Source organism: Mastigoproctus giganteus, chromosome 14 (assembly GCF_048544385.1).
Source record: "Mastigoproctus giganteus isolate SK-2022 chromosome 14, ASM4854438v1, whole genome shotgun sequence".
In the NCBI taxonomy this organism is placed as follows: domain Eukaryota; kingdom Metazoa; phylum Arthropoda; class Arachnida; order Uropygi; family Thelyphonidae; genus Mastigoproctus; species Mastigoproctus giganteus.
The window spans coordinates 18804786-18818644 of record NC_143588.1 but is presented as its reverse complement, the minus strand read 5'-3'; the positions used below and the strand labels follow the sequence as shown (position 1 = coordinate 18818644).

The 13859-nt window shown below is 36.0% G+C and overlaps 1 protein-coding gene across 2 annotated transcripts in view; it reads right to left on the bottom strand.

Moving 5' to 3' along the window:
- LOC150075002 (irregular chiasm C-roughest protein-like) overlaps positions 1–10175 on the bottom strand; it is a 162420-nt gene extending 152245 nt beyond the window's left edge. For both annotated transcript variants that reach the window (XR_016547876.1, XM_090388638.1), the window contains exon 1: positions 10034–10175. Coding sequence is in view for 1 of the 2 variants with exons in the window: in XM_090388638.1 (XP_090244764.1) it covers positions 10034–10127 (94 nt within the window). In the remaining variant the exon portion in view is untranslated. The remainder of the gene's footprint in view (positions 1–10033) is intronic.
- Positions 10176–13859: the final 3684 nt, after the last annotated feature.

Below are 13859 nucleotides of genomic sequence, written 5' to 3'. Positions count from 1 at the left end.
GCAAAACACTAAAGCAGAAATTAATTATTTATAACTTTAATAATTTGAAAATAATTGGCAAGCATTTCCACCCCCAGACGCCTCCATGAGGATAATTAATAATCTCAAATCGATTGCTCGCCCTTCTTATCTGACATCAAGTATCGAAAAAGAAATACAAGTAATCATTAATGACATCTTTTCGAAATACGGGCGTCGTCAGGGTTTACCTGATGTGCGAAAAAATTCTGAAAATTACCGATAGCCATATTAGATGCTTTTAGATGTTTTTTACAAGTTTAAACAGTAAAAGTTTTATTTTTTTATATAATTTTAAAAATAAATATATATTTTTATTAGCCTTAACTTTTGCAGTTCAGTTTTTTTTGTAGGAGTTATTTTTAAAGAAAGCACCCTGCGTCTTTCCCCAAACGACTCGATGATTTCTTAGAGAATTTTCAAAGCGGCCTAAATTTTTATTGCCTTGTTTTTTTTTTGTTTTTTTTTTTTAATTTTAGGATTATTTCTAGGATTATTAAAATGGTGTATAACGAAAACATTGTGATAAACATAGGTTATTTATTGTAATATTTATACATACACATGTATACATATAATTAATTTGATTAATAAGAAATATGAGATACAAATTAAAGATAAAATTGTAATAATACAGTTATACTAACAAATTTATAACATTATAAACGGCCTGCCGTTTATTATATATACTGTACAGTAAACCCTCGATTTAACGGACTAATAGTCTAACGGTCTGTTGAATTGAATGTAACCTGGGGAGGAATTTTTTTATTGTTCTTAATGTAAAACAAAAAAAGCTTTAATACAATATGCAGCAATATAAAATTATTAAATTATAATAAAGAATGTGTAATATTCTGTTGTAAATATAAAACGTTGCAATTTGGCCTTTTATTTACGGACATCAGAAACAGTTTGTTTTTTTACGCCGTAAATTTCACAAACACGCGCTACTCAGACGCCTTGTTTTATTAGCTCTAATTTCTATGCCACATTTAAATTCACACGCTCTCTTTTAATTCCCCTATCAATTGATGCCATTTTAAATTGCAAGGATTGCAAAATTATTTAATAAATAAAGTCACAATTCAGAAATCGCAGAAACACTCTGTATACAACCTGACCGCACGATAGCTTGAGGCAGACTGAGACAGAAACAAAGCGAGTCGGTAGACCTGCAGTTCAGTGTCCCGAGTCACGTTCAGCTCGCAAGTCACCGCCTGCTCTTATCTGTAATCTGGGAAAACAGCTATTTGAACAAGTTTTGAGAAAGAATAAAAAAAAAAAAACAATTATCAAAACAATAATGGAAATAGGTAATTAGTATTGATTTTTAATTAATAATAACACTGAAGTTTTGCATAACCTAAAAAATATATATATATATGGTCAAGATTAATATGTATATTACTGTATTATTATTGGTCCGGTGTTGAAACCGGACCAACACCGGTCCGTTAAATCAGAAATCCGCTATATCGGGGTACGGTAAATTGAGGGTATACTGTATTTTGAAAATAACCGCGGCCGGAGGTTGCCCACCCTTGTTTTAGAGAAATCAGTGTTCATCGAGGTTAGTGGAGTATTTCAGCATCTCCTGGTGTATATGAAGTTTTCATGTCCCTGATCCATTATTTAGCACATGCCATGTTGTCACCTACAACTGTCATTATTAATTAATATAGTTAATATATATTTAAATAACACTTGGAGCTATTAAAAAAAAAGATTCAATAAACAAAGCATCCACATTTTCCTCGCATCACTCGATGTCAAATTCAGTTACAGATAAGACACCACTATCTTTTTCTCATATCAAACAAGAAAACAAGCAGAGCTCATTCCACGAATGAATTTTGAAAATGGTGTTGATATTAACAAATCCAATAACCATAGGAGAAATTAAAAAACAAAACAAAGTGCAAGTTCATTAAAAAAAGCGATTTCAAAAACTAATAATAGCAGTCTCCTCTTTTAAACAAGTGGCAAATACGTTTGAAATGGTTAATGAATATTAGCTCAAAAAAGATTGTCTTTCTTTACCTGTCAACCATAACCCTCTTGTACGGCCAACCATATTCTGCTGTTGTATTGCTTCAGGTTCAAACACCCTGCTTTCGTCACGTAATCAATTTTTTTCCATACTAAAGCGGATCACGTCTTCCTTCCGACCGCCGACCAAAACACATTACGTTGGCATTTTTACTATCGTACATTCCCATTGTGTATCTGTCCAGCAATACCTGGTTTGTTATCAAAACCCTGCTGGTATTATGAATTAATTAAAGCGTCCTCACTTCTACCTTGCTGGTCATTCGGTCGATATGCTTCACGTTACAAAATAATGATCTGTGCAGTCTACTGAATTGGGATCGACAAAATGTACAGGTGCATTTTGTCAACCAACGTTGCACTCTAAGTTATAATTTTTCTATTTTTGCTGTCACGGATACAGAGCATTCTGTAAACTGTATCTGTGCGATTCCAGGTACAGAACTGATGATGATTTCGACCTAATAAAGTATTTGTTGTTTGTGATTAATACAGGGAACTTTATGAAGGGATGTTCGCTGGATCCTTCACATTTTTAAATAGATTTATTAGACAGTGGAGGAACTGTAGCTGTAAATCAATAAGAACGAGTTCTAATTTCTTTCTTTTATAAAGAATCGGAGGTTTTAAGGCTCCAGATGTGAGGATATTCTAAAGTAGGGTAATTTTAAAGTACACTCGTTGCTCGTGTTAGAAGGAACACCGTGATAAGAGAAAGATGGAATCTTTGAGATGATGAGGTAGCTTGGGTGTATATTAATATCCAAGAAAGATGCGATTAATTATTCAACGTATAGCTTTTAATCTTCAGTAGAGATCAGAGTATTAAGGAAGATACTGTCTAAGAAACAAGACAGGACTGCGGTTTGCCAGTAAAATAAGAAGATTATCAGATCCTGAGTGGAAAATAGTCTGAGAAGCAGCATTTAAGAGGCTAGGGAGTATTTGGGAGGTTTTTTTTTATTGTTTGTGTGCAGGTTCATCGATCAATAAAGAATGTAGCGCGCTATTATCAGCAAAACTGCGCTGTAGGATTTGTACTCAATGAAAGAAGATCGCTTCTTTATAAAAAGAAAATTGTGCGTGTGAAAGAATCTCTGTGGTGCTTAGCTGAAAAATTAGAAGATAGAGTCATCTGCTATTTCAAGTAGCGAGAGGCTATCGAAGTACAAAAAAGAAGATATAAACCAGGGATCTCAAAGAGCTCGCGGGCTGCATCAATGTACCTACAGCGCACAACAGTGTGCGCGCGGGCGCAAAGGAATACGAAGAAAAAGTTATCATCAGTGTCTCCTACACCCCCAGAATTAAACCTACAATAAAATTGTCAACAGGAGATTATAATTCGCTTTTAAATGGGGAATTTAAAATGCTCGTTCACTTTTCAACACCAAAACAGAAAACGTTGTATTAGTTACCAGTTGTGAACGACGAAATGATTTAAATTTAACGATTCTTGGATATCGGGCCATGTTTTATAATTAGAATAAGATCAGTGGGAGGTCCACAGCAAATGAACTGGCGACCAGAGGGTCATTTGAACACTCCTGAGATAAACCATAACATCGAGAATTATTTTGACTTAAAATATCAAGCGGAACTGCAGCTTTTCCTCAAAAGAATGTCCCACAATAGCTAATATAGGCAACAAAATTCCCTGAAGATTTGACCGCGACGAAATCCATAATTACGATCATTAATTAATTGCGGTGTTTCCACGTAGTTTAGGAGCTTGGTGTTAATGGAAATATCCATTACTTTGGAAAGAGTAAGTGAAGATGATAACTGAATGGGTTAAAGATTTGTCATCCTTTACTGGAACTGCCATCCTTGCTATTAGCGGAATAGGAAAGGGTATTTAGCCACAAAATCTCTCTAAATGTGGGGGGATTCCACGCCTATAAGTACAACGTCTAACGTACGCCCTCAAACATTAAGGGATCGCATTGAAGGATTTGCTTCGATTGTTTTTTGTATAGGGATTGTACATCTTCCAGCCCATAAAAATAATACTTCTAGTAATTTAAGATGCCCGGAGAGTAAATACAATTAAAATAACTATACTTTTCTTGTTAGTGTTTTTATTTCTTCCTATAGAAAATTATCCTATATAAAATAAGTCAGTCGTGAAGTACTAAGTGCAAATACTAAGAATCGCTGTACTGATAAATCTAGGGAATTAAAAAAGTACATTTAGAAACGTGTCTTAAAAGAGACAGCATACACAACGTAAGATTACAGATTGTCAAACGATCATATCACGCATTTTCAAGAGAAAATTTATCCTTAGTCTGTAATATCAAAAATTCTGGTAATTTACAAAACGTTATTTTTAAATAACATGTTAAACGCCATGGCTATATCTAAAGACAGTGTACGCATGTCTGAAGACAGAGATTTATGCTAATTCTAACTCGTAAATGCATGTTACTTTGGAATATCAGTACTCTTCCCCTCCCATTTCCTGCATACATCCATTTGGAATCGAGCTCATGTTTTAACATCAATTCTCTTTAACCTTCGATTATTCCCCATCGATGTCAACTGTTTTATCGTTCATTTCTAAGCTCTTTTTAACTCGCTGAAGATGTTGCTGGAATAATCGTTATAAATATCAAGAAATCTACAAATATTCTAATATATTTATATTAGCATGTGTGCATGCACACTTTTAGCCTATGAAAACTCACGGACACACACTCCAGGGCGCGTATGTATATTATACGAACTGTCCCTTCTCGATCTACCATGAAATAGGATTCCCATTTGTTCTGAGGATTTCCCTGAGACTAGAACGAGACAATAGACTTCCTCAGTTCCCGTATACGAACGCAAACAAAAGCGACTAGAGGTCAGGCGCATCGCGCCAGGAAGTGATTAATACAACGGAAACCCAGTCGGAAGAATTCTAGCATGGCCATTTTCAGGCATTGTATTTATTGGCGTGTAAAGGTAGATGATCCTGACACTAGTAATAGCTAAGTGTACGGTGTAATGCCACTGAGATAGAGACACCAACGGACAGAAAGATGTACCAATTTAGTGACCTTAATAAAAACAACCAGCAGCTGCAACTCTTACAAGAGCAGCCAAAACCGGCTTCAGGTAGTCATCGACACCAGGTACACACACTCATTGCAGTCTCATTAAAGCTGTCAACATAATGGAATGTTCACAGACTTGGCAGAGGCGTCAGTGTCACCTAAAATAACCCGTCTGCGCTCATGCATATTAAATACTTGTATAACGAACTTTCAATAAAGCTTTAATGAAAGATCCGATTTTTTAATGCTACCAGAAACATTTAATATTTGAAACAAGACCATTTCAGTTCTTGCAGACACACTGCGCAAAGAAATATCCCCTATTACTTATCACCAACTACTGTAAAAAAAAAATAAATAAATAAATGAAAAGTGTGTTTGTTGATAAATTTCCTGACAGTCCATCCAAATTGCCGTGCAAAAACTTTTCGCTGACTCCAGAAAAAAGAATCCACTGACGTGTGATTTAAAATCATCTGGTAACTTAAATCTGGGACGGATATACCGTGAACAGCAATTGCTGCCATGACAACAGATAACATTTGGTAGAAAAGTTCTCTCCAACTATTTCACAAAACTAATATTGCCAAATGAAATAAATCTCAAGTCCAAAATGGCCGTCCCGAAAGAGAAAAAAACATTATTGTTCAATGTCTTAAGGATAATTTTAAAAAAGATTCAACCGAATGAACAAAATTTATTATTAGAATATTTCTTAATACTAAAAGCCAATCAGACGCTGGACGTATTTACCACACCTTGTTAAAAATACCATCTAGCGAGATAATAATGGTCCCACCGATGCATCATAGTGTTAATTTGTTCTTGGGGGTGCACAAACCCCCAAGAATGTATTTGCATACAATCCAAACAACATATTTCAGTCTCATACAGATTTCAATCTCCCAAGAGACACACTGAACATATTCCATATGCAAAACGATCATATCTACACGTTCCGATGTAGTTTCCAAAACTCAAACAAAATCCTCCTGGAATTAGCAAACGGTATCTTTCAAAACTGCGAAGCGGTCTATTCGCATGAATTCTGCTGTATTCAGGCGAGAAGCAGGCTCACCCAACGTTAACTGCACTTTATCTCCTAAGGGACATGTCTGGCAACATTAAGCTTCAGAAAGGCGAGACTTGATTTGCCAGGCGTGACCCTGAGGAAAAAGCTACAGGAACTGCATTCCGAAAGTACACAAGAATCGCAAGTGTGTTTGTTATATCTGCTTGGATACCCACCCCGTCTTTGCAGTGCTAATGAAGTGAGAATGTTTAACTTATTTAATGACAGCCAGTCATATTCGCAGATGACCTAATTGATAAAAGTGGAAATTCTCTGATGACATTTGAAATTATTCGGTACTCTTCGGTTTTATACTTTTTGATATAAAATCCCCTTTACTGTGAAATTCCAATTTATATGTTAAATATTCACCCGACAAAAATTACCTTCTTTGGCTGAAGAAAACATTGAACATGCCTGGAGAGCGGTGGAGATTTCGTAATTTTTCTGGTGGTTAGTTCATGTCCAAGTCCAATACAGTTGTAAGTTTCAGTACATTTATTGTATTCGAGACAAAGGCTCCTGGAGAGGTCTGGGCTCGAGTCAGTCGTTGAATGGAGGCATTTCTAAAGTCCTCTTTTAGCCGATCCAGGAGGATAGGGCAAGGTTTTTTGCAGTTTCCGAGTTTTTTCATCCAGCACCACATGTAAATCATCCCCTGAACACACGCTTTTGTAGAGGTCAGCTTTAATTTGACCATCACGTATAAATTACATTAATTTCATCTTATCGAAGCAAATCTTCCATGTTCCTTCACCAACATAAGAAAGCTTCCTTATAACGATAAGTTTCCATTCCGATTCACTTAATACTTTTGTAAGAAATAAATGTCTAGTAAGATTAGCGCAAAATATTCCCGAGTGCAAATCAGACCACCAATGGGCAGACAAGTGTTATCGCTCGCGTAATATTCGCAGGGGAAATTGAAGCGGAAAATTATTTTATCAGAAATTCGCCAGTCGTAAGACAAGTTCTTACAAATCGAAGTCAAGGACTTCGATTAATGAAATTACGCATCCGAGCAAATACGCCATCAAGAGGGCCTTGGAAAATCAAATAATATGAATAATCCCCTTTAGCTTTTTAATAGATATATTGAACATACTTTTTAGCAAATAACACGATAAAATATTGGATAAAAAACTGAAATTTCAGTGTTGTGATATTACCTCAAAAAATAATGGGTAGATCCAAAGGTAAAGAAGAAACTTATTATCAGATCAGAAAACGAAACTGCTCTAAGTTTCATTTTCTTCACCTTAACAAAGATCCTTACAAGTACTTCCCTTTTCTCTATATGACAAGGAAACCAACTCCTTCCTCTCTCCCAGATGAGAATCTCTGCTCGCGTGTTCTTGGAAAATAATTTGCGACCTATTACGAAATCACAGAGTGAGCTTCTCCTTAAAATCATTGCACCATAACTTTTATCTCACGAAGAGAAAATAAACACTCAGAAGAAATGTTTCTGAAGAGATTGAGGCCTTTCAAACTAAAGAAACTGGATTGATGGTTATCCAGTTATCCACTCCTGAGAGTACATTTCTGTATATATGACCTTCCATGAAGGTCACGTATGAAATTAACTGAAATAATAATGCTTTTAAGCATTATTATTTTAGTTTATTTTGTTTTTATTTAATTTACATTAAATAAAAACAATTATGACAGCATAAATCCAGATATAAAAATCATTCTCATCTGCAAATAATTCCACCTAAGTTACTGGAAGCCCGAAGTGGCCCAAACCGTATTTATATTTCAGGACAGTGTCTCTTATGAGTCATGCCCTTTTAGCCTATAACGGACATTAGGGAGATCCAACGTTCCTTAATAGCTTTTAAAATGGTGGGCACTAAATAGCTCCCAGAACTGAACCTCCTGGTAACGCTTTAGGAGACTTCCAGATCACCTCACGAATAATCCCTACCAACTTTGACCTATAGAAGTCTGAGTAATGTGTGTGGTGGTGGAGAAATGACACGCGAGTTGGTATTTTTCCACATACGCAGTATATCTAAAAAATTCAAGTCTCTCAGTAATCAATTTTCAGATAATAGAACAAAGTTATCGGCAAAGAAAACAGTCCATTTTAATCTACAATCTTCAAAACTAATTTTTTTAACAGAATCTCATTTATCTACCACCGCTAGTAAGTACTTTCCTGTCTTCAAACCTTCGTTTATAGAACAAATCAACAACTGCAGAGTTGCCATAGTCCTTTATCATCGGAAAACCGCTCAAAATAGCTGCAGCCCAACAGAAATGATTCATACTACGAGGTATACCACCCACAGAGTTCAAAGAAATGTATCTAATCCGCTTTCCTTTCATATTCGTAGCACGTTGACGTTGTCATAGTTACCAAAATATCAATGCGTAGATCATTAATACAAAAGCTACTAAAAATACCACAAAACAGCGCGGTCACATATAAGAAAATTAAAATCATTCGGGATACACAGTCGAAATAATAAAATGTGGTAAAAAATGGATCAGGGCAAGAAGCGTATTGAAAATAGGCTCCCAATACTGCAATAAACAAAGTAATGCGAGTATGTAACGAATGGAGAAAAAGAGACACACACGATCGATACCAAAGTGAAGTTGCTACAGTTGAAAGGAAAAGGTAATTTAAGTAACCAGAGATGTGAAGGTCCGCCAGCAGTCCCCAAGGCAATAATCATTTAAAATATTTCGAATTCCTCCTTCATTACCCAAAAAAAACTTTAACTTCAAAATGAGGCGTTAAAAATCACTGCTGAACTCGGATCAGAAAAGCAGCTCCTTATCAAAACAGTTCCCCGAAGAAGCATTAAGATTTCATTTTGAAAAAAATCAACAATAGTGCTTACAAAATCATTTTGTTGAATTTGTGAACAAATTCCAAACATAATTTTTACTGCATTTTTTAATGATTTTTTAAATTCGAAACATGAGGATTGGAGCTTAAGTTAGCGACTTTTTCCTCTTCTAATCATAATTAACATTCCACCTGTCATAGAAACCGGAAAAGTGAGGCCCAAAAGTGCTGTTCCCTCCTTCAAGCCGATAACACCTGCCTTCGTCCACCCCGAGGGCAAACATCGGAGAATATCGTGACGTTTCTCAGCCAAAAGCAATATTAAACAAAAGCCATGTTTCTGAAGATTGAGGCAGCTGTTGAAGCAGGATAGTTTTACTTTAGCAACTCAGAAATATTTGATATAAAACCTAAAATTATAACTTAAAAGTAGAATTCCCAAACGATTTGTTAGACACTAACTAGCAATAATTTGCATAAAAGATAAAACAAGCAATATACCACTATTTTACAACATTAAAAGCGTTTTATAACTTAGCCATCAACATAAATCAATTCTCTTTTTCCATCCAATTGTTTAACAGGATTACTTTTAGTCACATGACCAAGTTACGTTTTATTGGACAATCTGAAAGTGAAATGTCATTTTAAAAAAATACTCTCGAAGAAATATTGGCGCTCCAGTAATAATGCCATCTGTGAAATCATCAAGAAAACTGAACAGTAGTTTTTATAGTTTAATTTCTAAGGTGAATTCAGATTCGGCTTAGAAAACACCTTTTATAAACGCGCTTATTCCACCAATTAAATGTACAAACCTTATATTAATGAACAATATTGAAAAATACGTAATATTTTAAGACAAAAGTACACAGAGACGCACGGGGTTGTAACCGGTCGAGGCAGAATTGTAGTCTACTCTGCCGATGTCGATCAGCGGACGACCGGCTTTATTTGCCAATACAATAACATCCATTCAGAACTCTGGCCATCGAAGTTTGTTTGCATCTTTAAGCCCGACATAGAGATACAAGCATCACTTACCTTTAATCCACATAGCACACACTATCAAGATAAGTCGCGTGCATTTCATTTTTCCGTAGACAAAGTCTTGTGGCAGAAATAATCCTGTGATCATAGCAAGCTACCGCTCCACGCTGTTCTTGCTCTCTGCGCCATTTGACTTCAGAACCCCGCCTGTCAGGAGCCAGCGCTCTCTAGTGGCAAACGAAGGAATGAGTAGCGCAGAGACAATTGAAACTGAGGAGTATTGGAGTTCGTCCAATGGCTTTGCAAGTTCCTCATCATTCAACACTGTATTGGCTTTGCTAATCTAACTAGGGTTGGTTGTGACACGCGGTACTCCCAAGTGTTTGTACTTGCCATTTTGGCGTGTATTTATATAATACCATAATTCATAATGATTTAAATCAAAAGGGCCTTAGAATATTCCAGTACTTTTAGCTAACCAGACAAAAGGAAGTATGGAACAGTGCAGCCGAAAACGAAACTAAAAATTCAATGTTAGTTACTTTTAAATGTTTTTTAAGTCTGTTTTGTCTTTATTCTATAAATATAGCTTGCTTTTATGTCTTATAAAACTAAGGGAGATTTCCAAAACTTGACCAATCAACTGGGGCAGCGTTAGTTCCTCAGTCTTTTGAATGTCTTCTCTTTGAACCTGTTGGTCGCGGAAGTTGACGATCCCCGTTTCATTTAAAAGTATTCGCAATGCCCTAATTATTGAAATGTAGGATCATTGCGACCACCCTACGTTAAAAACCTCTCAAAGTAATGAAGTCCATAAATAACGGACAGTATATTTTTAACCAAAGCTATTTAATATTAACTCTTTAATCTAAATATAAATTGGTGTTAAAATATTCAACTGTAGTGACCTACTGAAGATGGCGTACGCAGACAGTCAGTCTGCATCAGTGATTCCAGTGCTTGTTGCGTAACACAGGTCTTTGTGCCGTGGAATAAAACTCGACGCTTGATACAAACTGGACGAATGAGGTCGGAACCAATGATAGCAATTCCAGATACTACCAAAATGGACTACAGGACAGCAATAGCTCCTGGTGTTTCAGTTTTAATAAGGTAAATTTATTGTGGCCTGCGATAGAGTTTGTTGATGTTCGGAATTCTGTTTCCTTGAAACTCGTGTTATTTTTTCTCTTGTGGTAACTTGTATAAGGGGCTACGGTCATATTCTTCCCCGGGTTGGAAATAAATAGCAATATACAGCTCCCATGAAGCAGTGCTCTTTATTTGAAACGCTGGTGTAACACTGAGGCAACTCTTGGTGAATTGCTTCTCAATATGAGATTTATGCATTGTATTGTAAACCGTGTTTGCTGATATCTGCGTATAACACTGGGGCTAATTTGCCCACCAGTGTTGTTATTTTGACTGGAACTGAATCTTTTCATTAAAATCAGATCCGTTTTTTTTTTTTTTTTTATTTAGTTGTTGGCGCATCGGCTTCTGTGGACATAATGCACCTCCCAAGGTTTTTGCAGTACTCTGATCCAAGCCCGAGGCGGGATTCGAACCCGCGACCTTTGAGTTGCCAGGCTGACGCTTTACCCACCCGGCTAGCCCGGTAGGCAAATCAGATCCTACTGCGTACCATCTCTACTATACATACTTCACTTGTTTAAGGAGGCTTAACAAGTTTTCGGCTGTAAAATTGTTCGCTGTATTTCCGTAATCTTGTGATATTCATCAGCTAAATTTCTTCCCTGCAGTATAGGAAGACCACTTCCTGTTAGTTACGCGTACCTAAACAGGAAGCGTCAGTAGTGTAGACTACCTTTTCGGGTCTTCTTCATTGGCTATAAGAGTTAATAATAGAAACCTTTGTTGAATCCATCAGTGAATGGGTAGAAAGTTTGGAGAGAAAAAAAAAAAAGTGACTATCACTAGCCAAATATACCTTTATGTGCCCGATAAGACACTCAGTTGTTTATTATTAACTTTTCTTCAAAGAGGACAGCTTTTCTTTCAAGCTATATTCTCCACATATTCAAAAAATATTAATTTTAAGTTGTATATAACATGCTTATTGATATTATTCAGCTCACTTTGCATTGCGTAAACTGAGAATCGGTATAACACACATTAAGGGAAACACATGAATATGATTTGAAAAATGTTAATAATTTCCGCATTCCAAAAACGCTCTGCACAGACCGGATATTGTATCCAACCATATCTGGTTTTTCTTTGTCTTATCGGAGTCTCAAAGGCAGTGCTCCAAATGATTAATTTCCACTTCTTTCTTGGTAGCAAGAAAGTCCTTGTACGGCATGCGAAAGAACAATTTTGTTTATTGGCGTTAGAGATATCCGTGTCTTTTCTCTCTATATTAATTTATATAGAGAGAAATTCCGGCTATTACCCTATATCGATTTCGAATCATATCGAATTCGCGTTATCATTTGATATCCTTGCCATCAACAGAAGTAAAATTTATTTAATTTTAATTTAATCTACTCTATTTTCGAACGTGAATGTAATTAAATAAAATACACAGCTTAAGCTTTAATTTTCCTAAGTTACCTTCACATCTGCTCGGTTAAATGAAGGTGCTTACAGGTAGAAATAAATTAAGACTGCACCCATTAGTTCATACCCCTGAGACGGATTATCGCACAAACACATGGCTTATGGCTAACATTAACGCCAAATGAAAATGGTGTTATTAGCAATGAAAAGCTGGACAGCCTTTTACCAGCTATACAGTTTCTGCAAACATATTTTAATTATAACTTTCTGTCCATAGTGAACGTTTGGTGACAAGACAAAGCATGCGCACTGAGTGTTGCGCAGAAATTAAATCTGTTAAAGTTAGACTGTGATATGTCTCTCTCTCTCTCCCGCATCTGCGAGAGTGAAAACCAAACTGTATCAGACACTGTAAAATAGATTAAACTTAAATAAATACAATCTGTCTATTATGCTATGTTATTCTTTAGATTCACAGAGTGAAAAAAAACAAACTTTTCCTTCACAACGAGCTGCAGTGGTATTGCACTACTTCCATACGCATGACATCTGCCATTTATTAACTACAGAAAAGGAAGTAATACTTGAATTACGAACAAACGTAATTCCAAGCTTCCTAACATTAACCCAATAGTCTTTATGCTCACCAGAGCATCCCATATGTGTTCGATGGGATTTAGATCGCCGGAACGGGCAGGCCAACCCATACGAACAATGTCTTCACTTTCCAAAAGCATATCACAGCTGCAGTGCGATGGGGTGTGGCGTTATCATTCATAAACACGAACTCGGAGCCAATGGCACCTCAGAACAGACGCACATGGGGAAGAATTACCTCAGTACAGTAGATGCACCGTGTGTGTGTTGGGGAGAATTATTACAATAATGTAATTAACTGCAATTCACTTTCACTCTACTGAAGTCATAATCCTCACCCCACAAACGCAAATCTGACTGCATTTCACAGAAAATTCTAGATTCTAGGGTGTGTAAAGTGGGTGTTAGCAGAACATTAAAGACACACATTTATTTACAGAAAATTTACAACCTTTAATGAACACTATATACAGCATTTACATAAAAGAAACAAATGATTACATACCAATTTCCATATATTTGAACCATACTACGGTACAATATACTACCTATCTCTCATCAACTATTCTCAATTTACAAATTAATAACATCAGTTGTACATTTTATTTTACTTAATATGAATCCTTGATGATTACTCAATCATTCTCTGCCATTACCAATTTTTATCACTTGCATCAGTAAAACTCATTTCAACTTTTATTACACGTTTTGTATATTTATTTCTAGCCTTTAACACATGAAATGTATTACAACTGTATTA